This window comes from Oryx dammah, unplaced genomic scaffold (genome assembly GCF_014754425.2).
Source record: "Oryx dammah isolate SB20612 unplaced genomic scaffold, SCBI_Odam_1.1 HiC_scaffold_25, whole genome shotgun sequence".
NCBI classification, from domain to species: Eukaryota; Metazoa; Chordata; class Mammalia; order Artiodactyla; family Bovidae; genus Oryx; species Oryx dammah.
Window position 1 is genome coordinate 91,681,293 of NW_024070209.1, and position 27,741 is coordinate 91,709,033.

At 54.9% G+C, this 27,741-nt stretch overlaps 1 protein-coding gene across 1 annotated transcript in view; it reads left to right on the plus strand.

The window, feature by feature from the left end:
* The window catches only part of LOC120852293 (disabled homolog 2-interacting protein-like), a 135,645-nt gene that overhangs the window by 99,205 nt on the left and 8,699 nt on the right, over positions 1-27,741 (plus strand). The window contains exons 2-3 of the mRNA XM_040225708.1: positions 1,678-1,781; positions 23,128-23,273. Coding sequence (XP_040081642.1) covers positions 1,678-1,781; positions 23,128-23,273 — 250 coding nt within the window. The remainder of the gene's footprint in view (positions 1-1,677; positions 1,782-23,127; positions 23,274-27,741) is intronic.

The following is a 27,741-nucleotide window of genomic DNA, read 5'->3' on the forward strand; positions in this document are numbered from 1 at the left end:
ACACACACAGGAGTTCCACCAGCAAGCAGAGGACACACACACACACAGGAGTTCCACCAGCAAGCAGAGGAGACACACACACACACACATACACACACACACACACACACACGAGTTTCACCAGCAAGCAAAGGACACACACACACACACACACACGCTATGTGCAAAGTGACAGCATTGATAGGCTGCCCCAGCCTGGCCGTTGCTATAGAAGCCATAAGGGCTCCTATAAGAGCTAGGGGCGGAGGAGGTTACCGGGTTTCCTCCAGGGCATACTGAACAGGACAGGCTGGGAGGAACAGGAAGGGGGCTTCTGTGGGGGCCATAGCTGGAGCAATGGAAAAGAGATGGCCAGTGCCAAGCCTGGTTTGGGGAACTGGGGCGGGTGAAGTGGCCAGGTGGACTGACCTGGTTGTTGAAACAGGCATGCTGAGGCTGAGGCTCCAAGTGTTGAATGAGCTGTCACCGTTTAAAAATCAGAATATTTCATATTAAAGTAAAAAACCAGATTTCCACATCCTCTTGAATCTTGGGAAGCTTTGGCTGCACTGAGCCCCCCCATTGCTATGTCAAAATCACCAGCTGGAGCTGAGCAGCTGGCCGCTACCCTTGACCTTGCTGCCTGCCTGGCCCTTGCACTCCTCTCAAGTTTAAAGCCTCAAGAAGAGAAGGTACCTATTGGAAGCCAGAGATCAGAGTCTCGTGTTTGAAGGAGTTGCTTGTATACCTCCAGCAACAGGGACCTCATTATCACATATCACAAGACGTGTGTCTTGAAGTGGGAGTTTTAGATCTTTTCTTTTCTTTTTTAATCGTAGTACATGTATAGGAAAGATATACATGAAATTTGCCATTTTAGTCATTTTTAAGTGTATAACTCAGTGGTATTAAGTATGTTTACAACATCATGCCACCATCACCATAGTCCATTTCTAAATGTTTCCCATTACTCCAAAGAGAAACTGTACCATTAAGCAACAAATCCCCGTGCCCCCTTACCCCCAGCCCCTGGTAACCTCTAATCTACTTTCTTTCTCTAAGAATTTGCCTATTTGGGGTATTTTATACAAGTGGAATTTCATAATATTTGTCCCTTTGTGTCTGGTTTGTGTCAGTCAGCTTGTTTTCAAGGTTTGTCTAGGTTGCAACATGGATCAGAAGTTTTGTGCTTTTAACAGTGGAATTACCTTCCATCGTATGGAGCGACCACACTGTGTTTATCCTTTCATCTATTGAGGGCCCCTTGGGTTTCTACCTTTTTGGCTATTGTGAATAATGCTGCCGTGGACATTTGCATACAAGTGTTTGTCTATGTCCCTGTTTTCAGTTCTTTGGGGTATATACCTAGGAGAGGAATTCCTGGATCATGTAGTCATTCTGTCTTTAACATGTTGGGGAACCGCTGAACTGTTTTCCACAGTGGTTGGACCATTTTATGAGGACCAGCTATGTGTTGTCCTAGCCTGGTCGGGAATGACAGGAGGGCTTGACTTGTTCAGTTGCTAAGTCCTGTCCGACGCTTTGCAACCCCATGGACTGTAGACCACCGGGCTCTTCCGTCCTCCACCATCTCCCACAGTTTGCTCAAATTCATGTCCATTGAGTGGGTGATGCGACCAACTGGGTGGCCTCTGTTGTCATGCTTAACCACCCCTCTCTCTCCCTCTCTGTTGGCAGAGTCGCCCCAAGAAAGGCCGGGCTCCCGGCGCAGCCTACCCGGCAGCCTCTCGGAGAAGAGCCCCAGCATGGAGCCCTCGGCCGCTACGCCGTTCCGGGTCACGGTAACTATCCCTGCGTCACCATCGCCACCTGGCCCGGGGGCTGCTCTGCGACCCCGCGGCCCCCCTTGCTGGAGCCTCACGGATCTGGGAGAGCATCCAGCCTCCCTTGCTCTAGGTATCCATTCGCTCAGCTGCTCCCCTCTCTGTGGCTCAACCCCGCCCCCAGGAGGCCACATGGGGGGCCTGTCCTCTAGGGAGGGGGCAAGCGGAGGACTGAAAACCCTGCAGGCTGCTGGACCCAGAGCCGAGCTGGTGTGGGATGAGAAAGGCTAACGTTAGGTCGGATAAGTGCACCCTCAAGCATGCGTGCACACACCACGCTTCCTTAGGACGTATCCTTTTTGTTTTCACATTTTAATATCTCTCATATAACAGCCTGTGGTGTGTCATAATTTAATTGCTATTTTTTTTCTTTCTTGCTGGTGCATGAAACAATGCTGTACCTTTCAATCGATGATGTCTCAGAATCAGCAAAGAATAGTATATATACAGCTTAGCTATTGATTATAGTAGTCCTACCAGTCCACTCTTTTCTTTCAGACCTGAAGGACTTTATGGAAACAGAACCCAGTGACCTGTAACTTCTGACTGTCCATGTCCCCTGTGTCCCAGTCATCCTTCCACACACCTGCAGTTTTATGTCCTTTTGCTGCCCTGTTTCAGCACGTTACCTTGTGCCCCTCTGCCCATGTGCCAGCTGCTGGGGAAGTAGACAAGTTCTCCTCCCCAGGGAGCTCAGGCTATAGGGGAGATGGATGTTTGATTCATTTGTTCATCCATCCACTCATTCATTCAGCCATCCTGATGGCATGCTTGCTGTGTGCCGGGTACCATTCTTGGCACTGGGGCCAAGCGGGAGGAGCTGGCCAAGACAGCACCAGGTGGATAAAGCCCTTGACCTTAAGAGCTGACATTCTTGTGTTGGAGCTATGTGCTGTGAAAGAGAAAAGTAGACTGCTGTGAGAGGGAAAACTAGGAGGGCTTTCTTGAGGTGGTGTGGTTGGCAAGTTATAGTTGAGCTGAAGTCCAGGGAATGAGGAGCCAGTCCTCTGGGGATCAGGGGGAAGGAGGTTTTGAGGGAGGAAACAGAGAGGTCACAGGCCTGGCTGTCGCTATATCGTGTGGTATGTGGTTTCAGGTGAGGTGGGAGTGGATATCCCCTGGGAACTGATTTTTGAACTGATTCTTGAAGGGTCCTTGGAAATTGGGCAGGCAGGGACAGCGAGAGAAGGAGTTCCAGGTAGGGAGGACAGCAGTTGCAAAGGCATGGAGGCATGCTAGAAATTGATGTGTTTATGCAATGGTGAAATGCTTGCTGGGACTGAAGTTGAGGGGTCCAGAGTTCAGGGTAGGAGGTGAGGCTGGGAAGCTGGACCGGGTCTGGGTCGAGTGGAGCCTCAAGTCCCCAGCTAAAGGGATAGGACTTTCCTCAGAGCCACCGATTCTTCTGCCTGTGTGTCATAAAAATGCTCTCAAAATATTCTTGGACCCCTTCAAGATTTCAGTGCAGTGGGGCAGGGGTGGGGCCTGGATATCTGCATTTTTAATAGGTTCATATAAAAGGCAGCTCTGGGTTAGATCAGCCTCTGAGAAAGGATTCCAGGTTACCTTCCTGGGCGACCAGGGCCCTTGGGAGATGGTGTCCAGCTGTGGGGAGGACAGGAGGCTGGCACCTGGGAGACCCTGATCGAATCAGCTGGAACAGGCTGCCACCTGCTTTCCCCAGACCCCCGGGCCGCGGCCACCAGGGCTGAGCCTTGGGGACGCCTTAGGGGATGATGACTAATCATCACGGCTCCCCTGTGCTATGTTCATCTCTTTTAATCTGTAAGACAACCCTGAAGCTGATACTTCGATCACCCCATTTTACAGATGAGAAAACTGAGGCTCAGAGAAGTGAAATCCCTCACCCAAACTCCAAGTGCTCATAATGTTGGAGCCAAGATTTGGACCCAGGTCTCCCTGACCCCAGTGCACATGCATGTACTCCTCTGGCTGGACTGGAACCAGAGCAGGAGTGCCCTTCCTCCACACCCTTCCAGAACCCCCTCAGCATCACTTTTTACCCACTTCCCTTTCTTTTGCTGTTCTAATAGGTGTATCATCACACCTCGACGTTGCTGTAATTTGCAGCTCTTTAATTGCCAGCTAGGCTTGGCTTCCTGTCATGGCATCTTCACTGTGTTTCCTGGTGTGGAAAACTGCTGTGGCTCAGAGCCAGAGCCAGCACCAGCCTTCTGAGCCACTGGGCCCCCAGACTCTTCATCCCGTGAGGTTAGGGTCTGCAGGATGGAAAGTGTGTTCTGCCGTCTATTTAGCCACTTCAGCCACTTCTCACAGCAACCCTGAAGGGAGGGACCATTAGTGTCTGCATGTCATGGATGAGGGGACTGAGGCTCAGAGAGGTGAAGTCATTTACTGGGCGTCACAGCTGCTGTGTGACAAAGCCAGGCATGGATACCAGGACTGCCGGGCATATACTGTTTGTGTCCTTTCCCTCGGCGCCTTGGCCCTTTTCTGTGTGCAGCTGTTAAGGAAAGGGGTGTGAGTCAAGTTTCTATCCTGGGCTGGTGCTTGGAGCTGAGAGGGTTTGAATAGGAAGCTTGGAGGTGGGGATCTGAGTTCAAATTCCAGCTCTTGTGTGACCCATGTGACCTCGTTAGTCACTCATCCTTCCTGAGCCACGTGCCCTCGTCAGTAAAGTGTGGAATGACTGCTCTTTCTTGAAGGACTTGCTGGACCTTCACGTGTGCACGTCAGCCCAGGTCCGACCCATGGTAGGTGCTTAACCCCTGTGCGTGCGTGCGTGCGTGCGTGTGTGTGTCACTTCAGTCATGTCTGACTCTTTGCAACCCCGTGGACCCCCAGGCTCCTCTGTCCATGGGATTCTCCAGGCAAGAGTACTGGATTGAGTTGCCGCGCCCTCCTCCAGGGGATCTTCCTGACCCAGGGATAGAACCCACGTCTCTTGCATCTCCTGCATTGGCAGGTGGGTTCTTTACCACTAGTGCCAACTGGGAAGTCCATAGAAACGATGGTGGTGGTGGTTTAGTTGCTAAGTTGTGCCCAACTCTTTGTGACGCCATGGACTATAGCCCATCAGTCTCCTCTGTCCATGGGATTTCCCAGGCAGGTATACTGAAGTGGGTTGCCGTTTCCTTCTCCAAGGGATCTTCTCCACCCAGGGATCAGACCTGGGTCTCCTGCATTGCAGGTGGATTCTTTACTGATGGAGCCACCTACAAGCTGAATTGGGTTTCCTCTTCTGGCTCCAGAGCAGTGAAGATCTGCGGAGGGTCAGGGCAGAGGACAGGATGCCTTGGGGAAGGTCAGAGGTGCACCTGGCCTGAGCCTTAGAGATGGACTTGAGACAACCCTGTGCAGGACCAGAAGCACACCCTCTCCCCTGCAGCCTGAACTCACCCCGCCTGCTCCCACAGCCACATCCTCGTGCTCGCTGACTGCTGCTCTGTGTAGCCCCCAAGGGAACCTGGGGAACATGGTTTTGCCTGGAGGAGGCAGGGGAGATGCCACAGGATGTACTTGAATAACTGTCGTCTTCGCTGCCATTTCAAACCCGGGTGATGAGATGTCACCACCTCTCACAGCAGTGCCCTTTGGCAGTGATGCAGTTTAATGGTGAACCACGTCCAGATCTATAGGCTTCATTCTGTCTACCTCCTCTGTGCAAACTGAGGCCGGGGAGGGGCTGGACTTGACCTGGGCACCACTCAGCTTGGAACGCTCCTGAGTCTGGGCTGTTTGCATCCTACATGCTGGCCCTCGCCCCTTTTGTGAGTCAGCCTAGGACCAGAATCACCCCACAGGGGATCAGGGACCCAGTGTTGCTCCCATGTCCATCTCTTGGAGATCATGTGACCCTGGGAGAGCCTTAGTTTACCCTTCTATAAAACAGGGGGAGTGGATTTTGCAGTTTGGGCATACAGAAGGTGCTTAAATGTTTTGATGCACTAAGGGGATGAGCCGTAAAGTCAGCAGACCTGGGACTGAGTCTCATGGCAGCATGTGACCTAGGCAAGATATGGAGCTTTTGCCTGCCTGGTACAACTTCCTTCTCCCTACAAGGGGAGCTGGGGGTGGGGCCGCCATTTCTCAAGGTCACTCAGTGCCAGCAGGCCATCCAATCAGGACCCTGAGAGCTCTGTGGGGCCCTGGATGGGGGCAGGATGGGGAAGGAGCTGGGAACAGAGGACCAAACAGACCTCCTGCCCATCGCTGGCCTCCAATTCTTGGCCTCCAAAGAGATGGAGAAGGAAATGGCAACCCACTCCAGTATCCTTGTCTGGAAAATCTCATGGACAGTGGAGCCTGGAGGGGCTGCAGTCCATGGGGTCACAAAGAGTTGGCCACGACTGAGCGACTAATGCTAAAGAGATGGTGAGGCTGAGTTCAAGCGCCGCTCTGTCTTCTCAGCAGCGAATCCTGGAAACAAGAGAGGGCCAGAGGCAGGGACAGCAGGCAGGCAGCAAACTGGGATGTGCGCAAACTGTTGGGTTGGGTCCAGGGGCTCTGTATGGACCTATCCCCCACCCCGAAGCCCGAGGACTCAGCAGCAGCAGGCTGTCCACTCTTACTGGCCACCCCACATGTGAGGAATTCATGGTGTGATTAGAGGGTAAGGAGATGGTGACTGCTACCGGTCTCCCCATGTGTCCCTTCAGCCCACCACCCTGGGCAGACCTGACCTCCCCCCGGTGTGGGCTGGGTCCTTCCTCCCTCCTTCCTCCGCCCCCATCCCTCCCACCGACCTTGAGGAGAGCTGGCAGGGCCCAGGTGTGGGAGGTGGCAGAGACGCTGGGAAACTTGACAGCCAATTGATTCCTCCTCGAGAAGTTGAAAGTGAAGAGTCGTGTTTGAAGGTTTAGCTGAAATTAGGTCTCAGGGCTATTTTTTGCGAGTTGGAGAAGTGTCAGGGAGGGGAAGGCCCAGGGGGCTGGTGGAAGCTACAGATAAACTCAGTACCAGTTGATTGCAGATGCTTCAAGATGTGAGTGTTCCTTTCAACCACCCACTTTTACTGGATGCTCAAGTGTGTGCACCCTCGGTGGTCCTGAAGCTGTGATGTCTATGTGCCTGGGATGCTGTGAGAACCCAGAACAAGGGGCAGTTACCTCTTGTTGGCAAGGGTGGGGAAGAATTTCTCAAGGAGGGATCTTTGGGGCTGGGCTTTGAGGGATCTATAGGAGTTTGTTGGGAGCAAAAGGAGAAGAGTATTCCAGTAAGAGTGGGATCTAACTAAATAGGAACAAGCCAAAGGCTCTGTATGATTAGATGATGTTGAATGAGTTGCAAATATGACAGAGAGGAGCCTGGAGAGAAAAGTGAGTGGCTAAGGGCTTTGGACTTTTCCGTGCAAGACACAAGAGTCAGAGGGGATGATGAGTGAGAGTGGATAGGGCAGGAGACCTCTGGGATGTGGATCTGAGGTTTCCTCACCTGCTCACCCCTCTTACCACGGTTTCTCCAAACCGTCTCCACATTTCAGCGGTCTTTCTTTCTCATATACAGAGAAACAGGTACAGGACCACAAACAGTCAGGACTATGCATGACCCCCCTTAACACCTTGGTGGAAAGGCTGTTGGAAATTATCTGATCCAACCCTTCCTTCTACAGAGCAGGGCCTGAAGCTCAGAGAGGGGAGGGTCCTTTCCTGAAGTCGCACAGCATGTCTGGAGCCGGGCCTGGAATGGAGCCCAGGTGTCTCTATTCCCCTGTCCTGTGTTCCTCCTGCCTTGCTCCCTCCTGCCCTCTCTTTCCTGCTGCCAGGCCCTTCCTGCCGCCCCCGTCATGTTTTCTGGGAGGAGGGGGCTGAAGGGAATGACCTTTGTGCGTCTGACTACCCTTGGAGGCCCCCAAAGTGCTCATCAGCACAGCGCCTCCTCCTGGTCTGCCCGTCTGACCCATTAGTGCCCCTTATTGGCTAAGGTGACTCCCGTGGACAGAAAAGCTGGTCAAACCCCCAGATCACAGAGGCCAGCTCTGTCCCTGCACAGATGGGGCAACTGAGACCCAGAGAAAGTAGGTTTGCCTGGAATACCTGCTGGGCCTCCCTCCATCACTCCAGGCTGAAGCATATTTACATGGGACATGTCTGTGTCTGTGGCCCACAGACTGGTGGAGAGATATCAGCTACAAAGCATGGCTGGCAGATAGGAGTGCTGGACCCCAGATTGGGTGCCCCAGCACCTTGTGGTACCAGAAATTTGCCTGGAGGCTGATGTCCCTTGCTCTCTTGAGCCACGTGAGCTGGTGAGCTGGAGTCTCCCAACCCAGTGTCTGGCCATTGTGCTGCAGATGAGAGGGTTGGTGGAGAGAGCAGGCCCCATATCCTCAACCCTCCTCCTCCCATGTCTTTCATGGAGCCTAATTGTTATTAAACTGTTTAAACCCCAAAGGCAAATTACTATCATTTTGGTCTGTGTCCGTTTGTTCCGTATTTGCCTTCCTACAGGAGGAATGCAGGAGATGGGAACATCGTCACAGACAGCCCAGGGTGGCCAGGGCTGCCCAGGACAGTCTGCAGGGTGGGAGTATGGGGTCAGGGGCTGTTTCAAGCTTTCTGAATCAAGGCCAGGCCAGCATCTGAGGCCTGGGACTGTGGGCAGGCTGTGGTATTTGGTAGGGTTGGGAGGCTGCCTGCCCCATTAAAAACAAGAAGGTGGTTTCATCAGATCCATTTTACAGATTTGGAAAGTAAGTCTCAGGGAGAAGGGACTGGCCCAGGGTCTGCTAGCCCATGAATGGTAGAGGTGGGAGTCAAGCTCTGGTCTGCGAGCCCTGTTGTGGGTATGTACTAACTTACTTTCCTCCCTCCCTTCGCTGCCTTCCTTTTTTCTTTCTTTTAATAAATTTTTAACCAGCACCAACCGTGTTTCAGGACTTCCCTGGTGGCTCAGATGGTAGAGTATGCCTGCAATGCAGGAGACCAGGTTTGATCCCTGGGTTGGGAAGATCCCCTGGAGAAGGGAATGGCAACCCACTCCATGGAGAACTCCATGGACAGAAGAGCCTGGTGGGCTACAGTCCATGGGGTCGCAAAGAGTTGGACGCGACTGAGCAACTAACACTTTCAACTATGTTTCAGGGCCTGTGTGGGGTATTGACACACACAGGAGTAAAAGGTAGTTTCTACCTGCAAACATACAGGTTTGTTTGCCTAACAGGCAGGGTTAGCTGGGGCTTCATGAAGTCATTTCTGGGCAGGTGAGGAGAAAGGACTGGCAACCAGGACGGCCCCTCTGAAGGCTGAGAGATGGGAAATATTAATAGCTTGAGCAAGTGGTAGTGAGAACAGGGAGCAATGTGAGGGGCTAAAGTGTGAGGGCGTGGCTGGAAAACAAGGGTCAGCAGATCTATTGCAGCTCACAGAGCAAACAGGATGGGAGGCCATATTAATAGGAGTATGGAGTCCCCAGAGAGGGAGGTGAGGGTCAGCCAGAACTGGCCAGAGGAGATCTGGATGGAATGCACTGTGTCCTTCAGAGCAGCATACCTGACTCAGCGGAGAGAGTCTGGAGCCCCTGGTCTCTGCCCACTCTCCCCTTCCAGAGAGTCTGGAGTCCCAGCAGAACAGCAGTTCTGAGGGCCAGGGGTTCCTGTGCCAGTTTACAGACGAAAAAAGAGAGGCTCAGAGTTGGAGACCTGGCCTGAGTGATCGCACAGAGGGAAGCCGTGGGGCTAAGACTCAAATCCTGCCCCTCCCAAGTAGACCTATGGGAAGAGTCAGTATTATGTCCCCAGGACGGAGGTGGGGGGGGGGTTTCCTGGTGAACAGAGGGAGAAAGATGCCCCCAGTAGCATCAGAGACCAGGACTGGAGTGGGGAATAGAGGGTGGGGAGCGAGCAAGCTGCTTTTCTCATCCTTGCCCTCAGCATCTGAGCTTAGAATGCCCTTGCAGGGGTCCCTGAGGGCAGGGCTGGAAGGAAGAGCTCACTTCAAGGAGCCCTGGAATCTGCTGCCTCATTGCAAGAGGTGCTGGCTTGGGTGGGATGATGGAGAGGGGAATAAGGACAACCTGAGGGCACCCCCCCCCCCCCTTTCTGCCTGGGGGTCCTCCAGAAGTACTTCTAGGATGTCTCTGTAAGGTCCTGCACTTGAGCCTGTTGGGCAACAAGGAGCTGGATAAACTGGTCGCCACTAAGGTGTCAGTGGCTGACTCCCTCGGTTGCTGTGTCAAAGGTTTCTTGCACAAAAGGAGCCTTATCAGTTGGGTGTTTGAGTCACTCGCAGTGGAGTGTCAGGCTCTCTGTGATTGGCAGGTGAGATGCTATTGGGGGGCGTCTTTCTCCCTCTCTTCACCAGGAGCCCCCCTGCCCCCCTACCTCCTGGGGTCCTCCGTCCTGGGGACATAGTACTGACTCTTCCCATAGGTCTACTTGGGAGGGGTAGGATTTGAATCTTAGCCCCACTGCTTCCCTCTGTGGGGTCGCTCAGGCCAGGTCTCCAGCTCTGAGCCTCTCTTTTTCCGTCTGTAAACTGGCACAGGAACCCCTGGCCCTCAGGGCTGCTGTTCAGCCAATAATCTCACACCAAATCGCAGAAAGCCCCGATTGCTGGCAGGTGGGGCTCACCGCCCACACCCCTTTCCCAGAGCCTCTGGTCCTCCCTGCCCCACGCCTCCTCCTGAGGGTCCGAAACGACATTGCTCACACAGAGCGCCCAGGCCTCCGCTCTGAGACCAGGAGGTTGAGAGGGCGGGGTGCAGGGGTCCCCAAGAGACCAGAGACCAAATTCCCAGGTGGCGAGTACAGATGGAAGGAGCCGGAGGTGTCCGCGCAGGGCGGCTTCTGCCCAGTTGGGGGCAGCAGAGGGCAGCGAGTGGCTGCCTGGGAGGAAACTCCCAAGGGAGTGGAAATCCGGGGGCGTTTTGTGTGGCCCCCACTGCGGGGCCACGGGGTCCAGCGACGCAGACTGCAGAGCCTACTGCCGGTTGGACGGAACAGCTCCAAACAGGAGTGCCCGTGGGCAGCTGGGTCTGACACCATTGGCTGAGCTGACCGGACTGTTGTCCAGAGAGCTTTAGGATCTGTGAAAGGGGACCCTCATCAGGGACATGGAGAGGGGCAAGGTCTGGGGCCCAGGCAGCCTCCCAGCAAGAGCAGGGGCCCATGTGCAGGTGGGTGGGCAGTGTGTCTGCACTGTGGTCACCGGGCAGGACTAATAGACACTCCATCATGGGTGTCCTCTGACAAAGTCCGGTCCACCTGGGTGTGAATCCCAGCTCCTTACTGTCTGCATAAGGAGCGGGGCGTGGTTGTAAAGGCTGTTTTACGCAGTCCTCTGGGTCAGGCCTTCTGCTGAGCCCTCACTGGGTATCATCTGATGATACCATGAGGCACATAACACAAATCCCTTTTTTTTTTTTTTAAGTGACAAAACCAAGGCAGACGGAGAGTGAAGGACTTGCTGAAGCTTGCTCAGCTCGTAAGCCTGGACAGTTAAGGTCTTGCAGAGCCTGGCCCACAACACACAACCCAGTCTCTGCTGGCCAGTGTTGCTAGTCTCTCCATCTAATAGATGAGAACACTGAGGCCCAGAGAGGGGAGGTGCACTGACCCAGGTCACACAGCAGATCAGGGACGGAGCTGGCATTTGATCTCATCATGTTCTGCCCCTGTCTGCAGCTGCTCTGGCCACCCCCTCCACCCCTCCATGTCAGAAGGGGCATGAGCAGGGCAGATACCCTGGCTCCCCTCTTCCCACCCCGACATATGGCCCCTGAAGGCCTTCCCCTCTCTTAGGGAACCCAGGAACCTGGGAGTGGGGAGCCAGAGCTCAGATGCCTCCTCCCAACCCCATATAGAAATGAAGTGATTGCCTCTGTCACACCAAGTGGCATTTGGGTTGGATCGCAGACATAATTATCTCTGAGTCTTCGGGTGGGAATTGTTCCCAAGTCAGGAGGCCCTCTTTGGAAGTGGTGGCAATGGCATCTGTTTCCAACACAAGGCCCTGCCGGGGGATGAGTAACTTTTCTCGTGGAATTGCTTAGGGAACATCTAAAACGAACCATGATTGTTCCTGTCCCCCTGCAGCACCATCAATGGCTGCCAGGAGGGGTGATCTGGCTCCCCCGCCAGCATTGAGGCCCCCAGGCCTGTCCCGGGGTCCGTGCCTCTGTGCAGGCTGGCCCGTCTGCCCATGGTTCCTCCCCATTTCCCTTCCTTGAAAGCTCCTTTCCTCCCCCCCATACCCACCCCCACTGTGGTTCCTGCAGGCATCCCCACCCCAGGCTCTAGAACACAGATGCTGTGGCTTAACCATCCACCAGAGAGAGTGGTGACTTTCTTAAGGGTGGTGGCTATTTCTGATTTCTCTGAGCCCTGGGCACAGGGCCAGGGCCTCCCCTGTGGTGGGCACCGGAGGGGCTGGTGGGATGAAGATGTGTGAGCGATGAGAGGAGTGAATGCATCCAGTGAGTGAGTGTGGGGTGAGGGGAGTGGGTGAGCTAACACCCCCAGCTCCTGACAGCCCACTACGTCTCCGAGGTCCAGTGGCCAACCACTTGGGAGGAGGTCAGGACAGGCCACCCGGACCACCACAGTCTTGCCTTGAAATTGACCTTGCCTCTGCCGCGTGGGTTCCCATGATCCCTCAGGGGCAGGCGCCCAGATGAGCCTGACCTGTAGATGGTAAATCAACCCAGAAGGAGAAATAGCCTATAAAATCCTCTCCCCAAACGGTGCATTTTGTATCCTGTAGTGAAAAGGGCTTTTAAACGCACTGCTCACTCAGGTGGAGTTATGGGGCTGCCCCCTGCTTCTTGCTGCTCCCTCCTGCTCTGCCCTTTGGGAGCACTCTGGGGTCCTGGTGCTCCCTGGTGGCTTGTGGTCCAGGGAGAAATAGGATAGCTCCTCTCCCCTGCCTTGATGCTCCAGGGCTAGCCCCGGCCAGCAAGGTACCTGGGAGGGGGGCAGGGTGAGGCCATCTTACCCAACAGAAGCTCCCTATCCCAGTAGGGCCTGAAGTTCCACCATGAGCATCCTTCCTTCAGGCAAGCTGTTGTCTCCAGAAGGCCCCCTTGTTGTCACCTGCAAATGGGTCACCAGGGAGGGGAAAGATGGCATGCCTAAGCTGGAAAGGGATTTAGAGATCAGCTAGGCCATCTCCTCATTTTACAGATAGGGAAACTGAGTCACAGAGAGGCTAAGTCGCTTGCTCAGAGCCTCATACTGCAGTAATGGAATGATGGAAGGACTTGAGCTCTGGGGCAGACTACCTGGGTGGAACCCAGCTCGGCCACTTCCTGGCTATGCAATCTTGTGCAAGTAGCTTAACATCTCTGAGCCTCCGTTTTCTTATCTGCACACTGGGCTATGAGAATTAGAGTAAATCATGTAAAGCTTTGATATAGTGCCTGAAGCTGAGACAGAGCTTAATAAATACATCTGGCTTACTCTTATTAATTCATTGGAATAGTTGTTACTGTTAATTACAGAGCGGGGTTTTGAATACAGATTTCTTGTCTCTGCGCATGGTTTTCTTGCTACTTCTGCTGGGAAGCCTCTGTTGAGAGCATTCTCTCACACAGAGTGCACAGAGTACAGGACAGAGACGTGCTGATAGGGAGAAGCACTGAGTCACCCCAGGGAGACTGGCCTGGTGCCAGGGCCTCAGTGACGGGGCTGGTAGGGAGGCAGAGGGAGAGAGTAGAGAGCCTGCTGCAGGGGTGTGGCTCCCGGAGGGAGCTGGTTTTCCCGAAGCCATGTGGCCTCGAGCTGGACTCGCCCAGAGGTCAGGGCTGGCCGAGGGCTTAAAGAGCTGATGAAGTGCATGTGGCCGTCCAGACCTCTCGGGTGGGCTCATGGGGCAGTGAGTCACTCCTGGCTGCTCTGGGTTATCACGTTCTTGCTTGAGACAGTAGGAATGAGTGTCTGGCCTCTGGTCACTGATGTCACTCAGCCCTGGGCACTGGCAGGCACTGGGACGGCCTCTCTGATGTCCTCATTTCCCCCTCCCACCTTCCCAACTGCATGCCCCCTCCTCTACACTCTCAGGGTTTCTAAGAGCCCCCCTCGACCTGGGCATCCTCTGCATTGGGGAGAGGGTGTGTAACTTGGAGGTCAGAAGATCTGTGATCACGCCAGGGCCTTCGAAGCCAGTCAGACCTGCTGCTGTCCTACCTCAGCTCCATTGCCTGAACTGGGATTCTGCCTGGAATACCCTTATATGGCTCCCCTGCCCCAGATGATCTCAGCAAGCCCAACCGCTGCTTCACCTTCAGTGTTTCTATTATGCCCTCAAAAGCTGCCTCCTCCAGCAAGTCCACTCATATTGACCCCAAGTGGACCCCCCTAAAAAGCCTCTCAGAGCATATTCTCTGTCTGCCTTCCTCTTTTTTCTTTTATATCATAAATACTTGTTCATTCATTCAGGAAGTATATATGGAATACCTGCGAGGTGTCCAGCACTGGGGACCCAGGCCATGATGGCCCCCATAATTCCGTAGGGGAGGGAGGTCTGAAACAGAAGTTTAACTACAACTGTGATAGGTCTGCAGGGAGATCTCGTTCAATGTGAGGGCATCGGGGAGGCCCCTGAGAGGGTTGAGGAGAGACTGAAGGGTGTGCAGGGCCCACTGGGCAGAGGGGGCCTCTGTTCTAGGCAGTAGCGACAGCCTGTGCCAAGGCCCTGTGGCAGGAGCACCGCTGAAGCGCCTCCCCTGGGATCCGAGCAGGGGGAGATCCTGAGGGGCCTTGGGCCTCACCAGGCAGCTAGGCCTTCACCCCAGGAGCCCTGGGGAACTGTGGAAGGGAGTGCAGCTGGTCCGCGGCAGGATCTCATCTGTTTTTCGAAGGGTCCCTCTGGATGCTCTTGGAGAATGAACAAGGGGAGGGTGGCAGGGTTGGAGGCAGCCAAAGCAGCCAGGAGCCTCCTTCGGGTGCCTAGGAATGGCCTGGGCTACCTCTCCAGCTGGACGGAGGGGCCTTTGAGGGCAGAGAGCCAGCCTTTATTGGGGTGCAGGAAAGTAGACCAGCCCCCTTCTCCATCACAGGAGCTCTGGGTCCTAGAGATTGCTCTGTGAGCTGCTGCTTTCTCTTTCCTTCTGGCTAATCGCTGGGCTGGCCCCTGGGAGCTGAGCAAAGTCTGAGCAATAAAAACAACGACAGTGACAGTGCTGATGACAGGAGCTAATATTTCTGCCATGTGCCGGGAAATGGGCTGAGTTCTTTCCATGCATGATCCCATTGACTCATTCCAACAACCTGTGGGATGGCTACTATCTTTCCCGTTCTACAGAAGAGGAAACAGGCTAAGGCAGTTAGGTCACTGGCCTAGGGCCCACGACGTTAACTGGGGGAACACTCTGCTACCATGCCTCTTGGGGGAGGGGGAGGGAAAGTACTGTGTTTCACCCAGAGATTCCTTAGACCTAATCAGCTGCATCACGTGGTGGTGTTTCAGGAGTGGTGATGGACAGAGGGAGAGATGTTTGGGGCAGGGGTCTCCAGCTCTGGGTAGGGGTGTGATCCTGTAGAACAACCTGTCAGGCCTCAAGTTGCCCAGAAACCACACGTTCAGGGAACTGTGAAGACAGTTACCAGGGTGCAAGAGAAGCAAGTAGGTCGTCCTCGGAGACTGGCACAAGATGAGACCCGCCTGATTGTGGAGACCGCTACAGGGAGCCAGTTTCTCCCCTCCGGCCCAAGGTCTGGGCTCCTGGCTCTTTGTGCCTACCTGGCCACTCTCGTGAGCGCATGTGGGCTGGTGGGTTTGGCCTGGCCGTCAGTGTAACTCTGTGAGTGCCTGATGACAGCTGAGTATGTATGTCAATATGTGCGCCTGTCCCGGTATATTTGTATGTTTACTTGTGTGTTTCATGGTAGTGTGTATTTATGTGTGTGTTGGTTGGCGGGCACAAGCATTTGTGTGTATATCTGGTGGTGCCGGGGAGACCTGTTCTGTTCATACGTGCATTTCTTTGTGACCATGTTCCCCCCTCCCACCATGTGCTCCCTGCACGTCCTTGAACTTGGATGTGTTTCTGGCCCCGGGTATTTCTCCTGGGCTTCCCTTCTAGCTCAGACGGTAAAGAATCCACCTGCCATGCGGGAGACCTGGGTTGGGAAGATCTCCTGGAGAAGGGAACAACTACCCACTCCAGTATTCTTGCCTGGAGAATTCCACGGACAGGGGAGCCTGGCGGGCTACAATCTCCATGGGGTCGCAAAGAGGTGGACACGACTGGGTAACTGAGCACAGCGTATTTCTCCACGAGAACATGTTTGAGTGTAGTTATCCGGACACTGTTTTTTAAAAATATTTGTTTATTTATTTGACTGTGTCGGGTGTTTGTTGCCCCCCAGCATATGGGATCTTAGTTCCTCAACCAGGGACTGAACCTGCGTCCCCTGTATTGCAAGGTGGATTCTCGACCACCAGACCATCAGGGAAGTCCCTCGGGGCAATATTTTAATGCAAGAGTGATCCTTGAGTGTCGGGCTCCAGTCCCCTCCTGGTTCTCATGGCCCGTGAATTGGTTCTCTTTGGGTGACTGAGTAGACTGCTTTCTCTGGGTAGGGTGGAGTGTGGAGGACTCATGTTGAAAGGAGCACTGGCACGGGCTTAGGGAGGGTTCTATGGGCACAGGGTGGCCTGTGAGTAGGTGGCCACCGGGAAGGCACTAACTTGATCCTGCCTTTAAATTCCTCTCTGCTTTCATCTGTCACAGTGTCTGACATCCCCCCATTACTGGGTCATTCCCCAGCTGGGGCCCTCTTTGATGGTGCGTAGTTCCCAGGGGAGGCGGCCAGGGAGGCCTGGCAGCTTGCTGAGGGCAGATCACCCATAGCCAGGAAAGAGGGCAGGAGGAATTGTGCGTCTGAAGGACTGGGGCAAAGCTGCAGAATTTGCTGGTGCTGCTAGTGCAAAGCATGGCAGAGCCCAGCTGTGGAAGGCAGCTGCTCTAGCTTTAGAGAATCGTCAAATGTCAGCTCTAGAAAGGAGCATGGTGATCACCCAACCCAGGCCCTCGTAGTACAGATGGGAAGACTGAGGCCTGGAAAGAGGAAACCCAGGGAGCTGGGCGGTTCTGAAGCATGCTGATGTTGCAAGAGCACTGGGCAAGGAGAAACGGGAACCTCGGGTGGACCATGGTTTGCCCCTGCCCTGCTCGGTGACTCTGGGAAAGTCCCCCTGCTCTCTGGGTCTTGGGTGACTCTCTGTATCATGTGGGTGTTGGCCTGGCTGCCAGCTGTGGGCCCTCCTGGCTCTCACCCTGTTATCTTGGAAGCAGGGCTTCTTAACCACCCCTGCCCCTCCCTGGAGCCTGTACTAGGGTGGAGAGAGTGAGGTGCTCCTTCAGCCTGCCAGAGCATCAGGTCTGCCTGCCAGCCTCCGGGAGCATGTCTCCTCACCTGGGGCGCAGAGAGATGGCAATGTCTAGGTGGAATTGTCCCCTCCCTTTCCTGTTGAGGTGAGTTTTTGGCATTTGCACAGAGCCTCAGAAAGAAATGGAGAGACATGCCTGTTCAGATGGCCTCCTCCTTTGAAGCATCTCTGTTTGGGTGCAGCCCTTAGATACGGCCACGAAGGAGAAGCTGGGCCTTGGCTAAGGGGACACCATGGGCTTCTGCCTCCATCCTGAGCACTGTCGCAGGTCAGGCCCAACCACCCACTGGCAGTGACTCGGAGTTGGTTTGTTAAAGGGAAGAAGGTGATGAAAGCTTACCTTCAGGATGCAGGACCAAACAGACGATGGAGTCGGGGGCTGCCGAGCACCTACTATGTACCGTGAGTGGTGCTGAGCGCGTTACATTTGGGTGAGAAGTGGGCTGAGAGTCCAGTGGTGACCCTTGATTCCCCGGTGCCCAGGGGCTCTCGCTGGCATGCAGACCCTCGCCCTGCCAGGTGCTGCCTCCTGGGTGGGGATGGATGCACCCATGAGGATGGGAGTGGGCGAGGCTCCCCTCTCTGAACCTCCAGATCCTCACCTGTGAGCCGCAGGTGACAGTCCTGCACTCAGGGAGAAGCCCACCTTCCCTTCTTTCCTCCCTTTCCCGGGCCCAGCATAGTGCCTTGGGTGTAGGGAGGAGGGGCTGAGCAGTCAACTTCTGCTTTGGCCTTTGACACTTGAGTGTGTGTGTCTGTGTGTCTGTGTGTGTGTGTGGCATGCATGTATGTGTAAGGGGATCCCTGCCCTGCACTCCTAGAGACTAGATCTTTCCTAATTACAGTCCCAGCTCGCCCACCTAACAGCTCTGCCACTCTCCGCAAGCAGCTTGAATTCTCTGAGCCTCTGCTTCCCTACTTGAAAACCCCAAACTTCCCGAATTCTGGAGCACATGTCCTCACGAGGATTCCCCATCAGAGGCATCTGGCCCTCCCAGGATCGCCTCCCTGGGATCCAGACAGGTTGTGTGAGTGCCCCGGGCAGAGCGACTTTGGCAGAGTAGGAGCTCCATAACTGATAACTTATCATCATCATCATCGCATGGAGTTGATTGACATGGTGAACAAAGCAATCCCGTGTCTGGAATTCTGAAAGACTTTGGAGAAGGTCTCCCGGAACTTCCTGGAGAAGTGGGGGACAGCATGGGGGGACAGAGAACTGGAGTGTCAGGAATAGAGATGGGAGAGCAGCTGAGAACTCGGGTCCTGCCAGCCAGAGACCCCACGGGCCTGTCTGTCCTCCATTCCAGACTTCCTTGCCCTTTGGTCATTGACATGGATGGAAGCCCAAGGGGCTTGGAACATTGACACGGATCGGTGGGAGGGTGGCCGTCCACATAGGCAGTGAGTTGTCACAGAGATGGGCAGAGGCTTTGAGGGCTGTCCACACCCAGTCACCAAAGGGTGGGGGGTAGTTACACCAGGCAGCAGCTCGTGCTAAAGCCCCTGGGGCCATGGCTGACCTAAGCGCACAGGAACAGGGCTGTGTTAGCAGAGGCAGAGCACCCCATCTGGGGAGGGGGCAGGCTTGGGCCCCGCGGACTGGGCAGGCACCTCGCTGAGCTTTAGACATCAGACCCTGGGCCAGTGAATGAAAGCTGAGGCCTCCACCGGAGCAGCCCCGCCCGGCTGGGCACTTTGAACCTTCAGAGTCTCTGTGAGGTTGCTTTAGAAGAAAGCGCATGTTTAAAAGAGTTCAAAACTACCAAACTGAGCCATATTCTGTGTCTGCAGGATAATTCTGCAAGCACGTTCATTCATTCACTGGGCATGACACCAGCCCTGTCCTTGCTGTCACGTTGCTTTTAAGCTCCTCAGAGAGCCTAGACGGACTCCTGCCTGGGGTGGTCCCATACCTTCTCAGGGCAAAAACTGATGGTTCTATCGGAGCCAGCCTAGGGAACAATGATAATAAAGCTGGCAACTACTGTGCTTAGTTGCTTAGTATTTACCATTTTACTGACGATAGCTCATCTCATTTAATCTTTTCCATGACCCTATAAGCAGGGTTTCCCAGGTGGCGTTAGTGGTAAAGAACCCATTTGCCAATGCAGGAGACGTAATAGATGGGGGTCTGATCCCTGGGTTGGGAAGATCCCCTGGAGGAGGGTATGGCAACCCACTCCAATATTCTTGCCTGGAGAATCCCATGGACTGAGGAGCCTAGCGGGCTATAGTCCATGGAGTCACAAAGAGTCAGACACAACTAAAGCAACTTAGCAGGAATAGAGTAGGTATCATCCTTAACCCATTTCACAGGTAGGGACACTGAGGCTCAGAGAGGTCCAGTTATTTGGCCACGGCTTGAGGATGAGATGGCTGGATGGCATCACTGACTCGATAGACGTGAGTCTGAGTGAATTCCGCGAGTTGGTGATGGACAGGGAGGGCTGGCGTGATGCGATTCATGGGGTCGCAAAGAGTCGGACACGACTGAGCGACTGAACTGAACTAAACTGTCTGAACTAGGATTTGAACACAAGAGCTATGATAGGACTTCAGCTGGCCTGAGGGATGTGATCAGCTGGGCGAGAGTATGTAGTCAGGGATGGCCTCCTGGAGAGGTAGGTAAACCCAGGCCCTGGGGGTGTGAAGGGCTGAGGGCAGATTTTTGTCTGTCCTACTTCATCCTCCCTGCAGGCCCCATCCATTTCTCAGAGAGGTGAGGGGCCTTGCATAGCATCTTGCAGCCAGCCGTCTCTGGAGCTGGATTTGAGCCCTATTTGTGGGCCTCTGGCTCCCAGCTCTCAGCCATTGGATACTGTCAGTGCAGTGAGTTTCGAGTACCCTTTTTTACTGAAAGAAGGGACGTGATTTGCCCACTGCCTCTCACTAAAGATCGGCTTGGGTCTAGAACAAAATTTTCTCACTTGAAGACCAGTCAGTCCCTCTTTCTGAGTTCAAGGCTGCAGCTGCTTCCAGAAATCATGTCTTGGGGCCTGCCCGTGAAAGGACAGGAGAAAAGGTCATCTCTCTTCATCCAGGGCTGGTGGGGAGCCACCCTTGTCCCTTCACCCCATGCAGGAGGTCAGTAGGCAAGCTGTGAGGCTGGACAGGGCAGGGAACTGGAGGCCAGAGTCTTTGATTACCCTTGCTGTGTGACCTTGGGAAAGACCCTTCCCCTCTCTGGGCTTTATTTACCCTTATAATACAGTTTTTTGGATCTGAGTCCCCTTGCAGCTGGGCCTTCTGGGATGATGAACATTTGTTCAACCTGCCATATGTAGAGTCCTGAGCTGGGTCCTCAGGGGGATTCAAGGTCCTCCAGGGTGGACATGTGTGGTGAGGTGGGGCTTAATGGGGGACTTCTCCATTCCCCCGAACAGTCACCTTCCCAGTGAATCTGAGCTCCCTGTCCTTCTCTTATTCTATATAGTGCTCACCTCACAGTGTTCATGATCTTGGTCATCATATCTAGTGTAGTAGGCTCTTGACAATGGTGAAATGAGTGAATGTTAGAGTTTGAGTCCGCAAGGTTATGATCAGTTTGGGTGGGTGCCGGGGAGTCCATCCAGAATAGACTTCAAAGATGACAAGTAACGCTTACCAGATGAGTATTAAGGGTAACTTTGATGGGTGAGGGTGGAAAGACAAAGTGATATGTGTCCCATTCAACCTCCTAGAAGGAAGAAAACTTTTTTTTTTTTAAATTCAGGAATAGGACAGAACTGTCCACATTGCTCCATGATGAGCTACATAAATTGTGAAACATGCTCCATGGTTCTTTGTACCACAAGAGTGTAAAAATTGTAAAATTTTCATCAGGGTGGAGAATAAAAACCAAGAAAAACTATAAGCCCATTGGCAGAACTCGCCTGATGACAACACCTGTGAGAGAAGAACCCCTCCAAGTTAGCCAGGTGCTTCCCCCTCCTCCCACACCTGGCAAGAGGCCAAGGTTGGGAGCGGCAAGAGCTTATTTGGAGGTGCAAGTCCCTGCTTTGTTGCTGTGTCTCCCAGAAAGCATGCCGTTCCCCTGGACTGCCACCATTTCTGATACGTCTGCATCATGCCTTGTACTGGGTCAGCCCTCTGGAAGTGGGTGACCTAACCCTCTAGTTGTTGAACTGCAGGTGATTAGAGTACCTTAATGGGTAATACCAGACTGTAGAGGTGAGAGGCATTTGGACTCCACTACCTGGGAAGGCCTGAATAAGATGGCATTTCAGCTGGGCCTTGAAGGATATGCAGAATTTTGACATGTGGCTACGGGAATTGGTCTTCTATGAACGGGAGAGATTGAGAGGGAGGGCAAAGTAGGGGCAGAAAGATCAGAAAAGGGAAAGCTTGGAGAAAGTGGGCAGAGGAGGGGGGGTCCTATGGACATCAGGCAGGCCTGGAAGCTGTGTGTCCTTGGGTGAGTCGTTTCACCTCTCTGAGCAAAGTTTCTTCATTTGCAGAAAGGGATGTTTCTCTGTCATTTCTCTTTGTGTGGGTGATATGAGATGATGTGTGTAAGCAGCATTTGTCCTCATCACATCTAGGGTGCTAGAGTCAGGGAGATGGACAGACCCAGCAAGGGCGTGGCCAACAGTAAATGTCCAACTCTCTCTCCAGACCAGAGAGGTGATGGATGAAGTGTGGTGTGATGGATGAAATGTGGTGTTCAGATTGTGTACAACGTTAACTTCCAAATGAGTTAATATCCCATTCCCTCTGTCTTTGTATCAGCTGGAAGTGAGGCTGGGGTAGGTGAGTCCCCAAAATCCATATTGGACAACCTGACTCACAGGGAATCCCTCTTCCTTCAGTTTTCCCCTCCCTCCACCTGCCTGAAGGTGCCAAGTCCAGAACACCCCAGGCTGTGGCCACTTCAGCCCCCAGTCTACCCCGTCACCTCTAAAGGGAACACTGGTTCAACCTGCTGTATGCCTGCTGTCTCCTCCCTGTCTCTTCTATTAGACCTGGCGCTCTGGGGCTGGGCTCAGCTTAGGCTCAGGTCTCAGAGTCCAGCGCAGCCTGGTAGATGGATGAATGGCTACGTGGGGAGCCCGGCTGAGATCTGCCATACTCCTCCCAGGAGCTGAACCACCCCTCCCCCACCCCCCACCGCCCTGAGTCACCACGAATGGGCCAAGCAGCAGTCCCTCTAGAGAAGGTCCAGCCTTCCCCCAGAGGTGGCTCCAAGTCTTGAAGCCCGCAGTGTGGATACTCGGCAAACCCTTCAGCTCCTCCCTGAGCTAGATACTAGGTCAGCCTGTCCCTAGGGGGGTTGCCTCTGCTGGGGTACCATGGTTCCAGGCAAAGGGCTCCACCCCGAGGACCTGTGACAGTCACCTGCGAAAGGAAAGACGCCCGGGTTAGGGGTCCAGGTGACCAGGAGCTGCGCTGGCCGGCTGTTCCCCAGAGGACCCGACGCCCGCTCGTGGAGAGCCTTAGTTTCCCCCATCTGTACCAACCAGACTTAGAGCATTCACCTCTACCGGTGGAGGCAATCCCGGACCGGGAGGGGGGCGTGGACTCCTCCAGGTGGGTGGGGGGTGTGACCTCGTTACTCTTCAGAGGTGAGGGGGCTGCGGCCGCGGAGGGCTCCCCGAGGGTCCCCGCCCCTCTGCAGCCACGCCCCCTCGGCCCCGGGGGCTCCCCCCGCCCCCGCGCCCCGGGGGGCTCGGGCATCCTCGGTCGCGGCCGGTGCGGCTCGGCTCGGCGTCGCCATGGCAACAGCGGCTTAGGGGGCGGGGGCGACGTGGCTGGCTGGCTGGCGGACGGGCGGGTGGCGCGGGGTGGGCTGGGCCGCGCTGCGCGGGCCGGGCCGTCGGCGCTCGGTCGGCAGGCGGGCGGCGCGGGCCGCGAGCTGCAGGGGCCGAGGCCGAGCCCGCGCCCGCCCTCGGCCGTGCGGCCGCCCGAGCCAGGGCGCGGGTCCCGCGCGGGTCCCGGACCCGCCGCCGCGCTAACCCCGCCTCCCCTTCCCCCTCTTGTCGCCCCGCGCGCAGGGCTTCCTCAGCCGCCGCCTCAAGGGCTCCATCAAGCGCACCAAGAGCCAGCCCAAGCTGGACCGCAACCACAGCTTCCGCCACATCCTGCCGGGGTTCCGCAGCGCCGCCGCCGCCGCCGCCGCCTCCGCCGCGGACAATGAGAGGTGAGCCCGCCGCCGGCCCGGCCTCCGCGCGCCGCCGCCCCGGGATGCGCCCGGGAGGGCGCGGGGACAAAGCGAGAGCCGGGACGGGGGCGCGCCGAAAGCGCGAGGGCTCCCCACGCCGCCCTCCGGCAACTTGTGGGGCCACCTCGGACCGGGGAGGAGTGACGGGAGGACCCTTCTCTCTTCCCCCGGGTGGGTGAGGACGAGGTGCCCGAGCCTCGGGTCGAGGCCCGGAGGGAAGCGCCTTCCCCGAGAAGTCCTGCCTCGCCTCGCCGTGGTGGGCATTGTTTCCCGGGCGGTGCAGTGCCCGGCGCTGGGGGCTGAAGGGGCACCTCCACCCGAGGACCCATCTCCCTGCCTCTGGAGCCCTTGAGTGTCCGATGCAAAAGGCATTTCGGCTGGGTTTTGCGGAGACCCAGCGGTGAGGAAAAGGGTGAACATCTGGAGGGGAGGAGCAGGGGGCTGGGTCGCTTAGGGGACACATCTGCTCTAAGTAGGGCGCGTGCTCCGCTGGGGGCTGGGGCGAGCGAGAGGGCAGTGCCCGAGGCCAAGGAAGAAGGGCCTTATCCTTTCCAGCCCCGGGCAGCTGCTCCCTCTCTCACCTCTCCACTCCCAGGGGTGTCTCCAATTCCCCGTTTCCTTTTCCCGGGCCAGACTGGAGCAGGTGTGGAAATTCCAAGGGGAGGTGGCTTGTGGGGCAGAGGAGAGAGAGGAGGTGGTTCAGCCTGCCAGGAGTCACTGGCAAGAGCAGGCTTCAGCTCGCAAGGACAAGCCATCCTGTCCGCGTGCGGGGGCACTGGGCGGACACAGCCTCTCCTTTCAGGGCCCAGGTTCCCCTCCTTGAGCGTGCCAGCCCTGGCACCTTCTTGCTTGGGCACAGGCATGGTGATGGATTCTAGTGCCAGTTAGAACGTGTCCCTGCTCAGCTAAGTGGAGGTGAAGGAATGGGCAGGCACCAAGGAGCCTTTTCAGCATTCAGCCTTATGTCTCAGGCCCCTGGCATCTGCCTCCCTTCATAGGGCTGTGCCCCTGTGTGTGATTGGCAAGTTGGCACTCCCTGTAGGGGAGGCACAGGTAGAATGAAAATGTCTCTCCCCTCCTCCTTAGTTCCAGCAGGCAGAGGAGTACAAGTTATAGCCCAACTCCTGCCCAAGGTTGACTGACTGTTTAACTGACCCCTAGCATCTTCCTGAAGAGTACCCCTTCCACCCTCCAGGAGAATTACTAGACCTTTAATTTTCATCCACCGGGAGCTGCACTCTCTAATGCATCCTAACTGCTGCCTGCGGCTGGTTTCCTTCCCCTCGCTGCCAACCCCAGTCCGAGGCAGGACCCTCAGCCTTTCTCTGATGGCCATAGTGCCCCAGGGGACCAGGCGTGTCCTGGCAGGAAGATTTAGCCAGGCCAGAGCTCGGTGCTGGGTGCAGCCACTGCGTCTTTGAAAACCTCGATTCCCATCTTTGTTATTGTCTGGGCGGCAGGCCACCCGGTTTGCTGCCTTCCTCCCTCCGACTGGTCCCTGCCTTCTCCGGCTTTCTCCCTCGGGAACATGCCCTTCGCTGCACTTTCCTGGGTGGTGGTCAGGACCCTCTGCACCCGCATGCGAGACCTTGTGTACGTACCTAGTTTTGTGTGCTTGTGTTGGTGGTCCGGGGAGCCGGAGAGATGGCAGGCGGTCCAGCCTCTGAGTGTGTCTGCCCTCCGGGAGCAGACAGCGTGCATGCTGTGTTTACCTCTCTCCAGCGGGCAGCCCGCACTGAGATGCTGCCGAGCAATCAGCTGCAACCCTGGGCGGAGGTCGGGACGTGGTCGAGATGACCTGGAGCAGGTCCTGCCCAGCTTGACTTCGGGTCAGCTTTGCCACAGGCCAGAGGGGTGCAGAGTGGGGGCCATGGTGGGGAGTAAAACTGCGAGTCTGTTTCTAGCGCCAGTGGTGAACGGTAGCTGGAGCAGAATGTCACTGGTGGTGGTGTGGGATTGTCTTATTAATTTTCTATAAACAAAATCTGGCTTGGAGGCTCCTCTGGCACAGGAAGGGAGCCCAGATTTCCCACGGACAGGCAGAGAGATGGAATTTGAAATCCTTCTACCCAGCCTTGGAGCTGAAATAGGCTCTGCTAGGACTGGGATCTCCTGATTTGCTGCCTTGCTTAGAAATAGATTGATCACTGCCGCTGGGATGGACGGGCAGGTATGTCTCTGGGGCAGTCCCTGGAGGCGTCCTGTTTGGAGTCAAGTGAGTAAAACCAGCTCTGGTGACCCCACCCCACCCCCCAAGCTCATGGTCAAACCTGGGTGAGTGCAGAGATGCCTCCCTCCCCCCCGACTCTGACGTGGTGTGGTGCTGCTGAGGCTGGGTGGACAGATCAGCTGCCTTCCGACTTGGCCCAGCAGTGAGGAGGGGGTTGAATCCTGGCTCCATGGGACCCCGCCGAGCTGCCATGCCTCTCCCCAGGAATGGGGTAAGTGCAGAGAGAGCAGTCTGCATGAAGGGATGGGCATGGGAAGACGGGTGGGGGCCTCTAGGGTGGCCAGTGTGAGCTGGCTCCCGTGGCCTCCTCACGTGGAGAAGGAACATCGGGCACTCGGGGGCGGCCGCCTGGGTTCTGACACTGGGTGAATCTGTCTGCTGTATGGCTGCTGCCGAAGCGGCTTTGCCGCACGCTTTCTGCCATGCTCTGCAAACTGCTGTGTTGGGAAGGTTATTTTTTGCACCGGGATCCTCTCATCTGGAGCTTGGAAACCAGTTGGTTCTGTTCTGGGATCTTTTGGCTCCCTGGGAACAGGAGTCTGGTCCAGGTGTGGAGATGGCAGGGAAAGGGCTGATGTCTGGTTGTGAGCCTGGAGTCGAGCCAGCCAGGGCTGGGCAGGGGGGCACAGCTGAGCTCTGGGAAGCCCAAGGGCCGCAGATTTGAGCCTTTATACTTATTTCCCTGAAAACAGCCTGGGGAGGTTCCTAGCTGGTCTCCAAGATCACTGGGCCCCTCAACATTCATTTTTTCTTTGGAGGTTCTGGAGATAAGCACCAAGGACAGGTAATCGTTGCCCGTGGATAATAGAAATGAATGCCGCTCCGAGGCGTCCCAGGTGAAAGGTGTGCTGGCAAAAGCATTTTTTTTTTTTTTTTTTCAGACTGGAAATGTTCCTGCCTCATTTACAACACAGCTTTAATGTTAGTAAAAGCGATCTTGGATGTGGTGTTTCTGCCCTCCCAGAAGATAATTTCGAACTCACTCATTTATTTATTAATGTTCCTAAGTAGCTGGGAGGGTCAGTTGGCAATACAGTGCCTTCCTCATTTTTTTCCCCTCCGCAGTATTCTCTCTGGGTGATGCTGGCCCTCCACACAGGTGGGCAACCCAGGTGCAGGTACCCAAGGCTGATCAGGGAGCAAGGGACTGACTACCCCTTCCAGGGAATATGTGTATTGCCGGGAGTTCCCACACCTGAAAGTTACTAAGGGTAGGATTCCCAGCAGTGTAAGACTAAGGGAGGGAGATAATTTGGAGGTAGGGGTGAGGGCTTTCAGGGACCCTCCATTGGCCCTGAGTAGGCAGAAATCAGTTCTGTCCCTTTGGGTGAGGCATTTCTTGGAGCAGGGAGAGGGAGCTTGGTGAGGAACTGGAGAAAATGGAAGAGGGGATCTGTTTTCTGTTGACAGTAGATGCAGACTGGGCTGGGCACCCAGGCCTGGGTGTTCTTGACTCTCTCCCTCCCCTGCTGTAGACGGTGAGTGCCCTGTCCTTCTCCACCTTCTCTTGGGTGATCTTGAGATGATCGTGCATTTCAGTGTCTGGGAGTAATGGGAAGTATGTGATCTTTGGATTTAAAGCCAGGCAGTTCCTGGGGCAAGTCACCTTAACTGTTCTGAGCCTCAGTTTGCCCATCAGCAAAATGGGTCTGATGATAATCACGTCGTTGGAAACATTAATATTAATATATTCATCGTGTACTTAATAGAAAATGTCCTGTTCAGTGCTGTTTCCTTGGCAACTAACACTGGGTTTTGCACATTTCTTAAATCTTTCTAAAATTTTATTAAATAAGTTATAACACATGAAAGCAGTTAGACAGCCGTGTTGTAAGTTTTCAGTAAGTGGAAGTTAATATTTGGAGGGAAAAGTCAGTCCGTCTTGGTAAGCCTCAGTTGTCTTCTCTGCAGTGTGGGAATAATAACGTGCAATCACGTTATTATTATTCAAGAGATGGAACTAGACGCTACTGTCCCTTGAAAGGTGAAGAGGGCTGTGTGGAGGATCACAGCTACTTTGAACACGAGAAATAGCAGAGTAGAAAGACCCTAGGACTTGTCTGCACCCGAGAAAGCAAACCTGTTCTATATGTGTTTTAAAAATCGATTTTTGATATTTGGACCATACTTCTTTTTAGTAATCTAGGCGTTTATGTTCTGTCTAGTTTTTCTCTATTAAAAATGGTGCTGGTATTTAATCCTTAAATATGCATCATT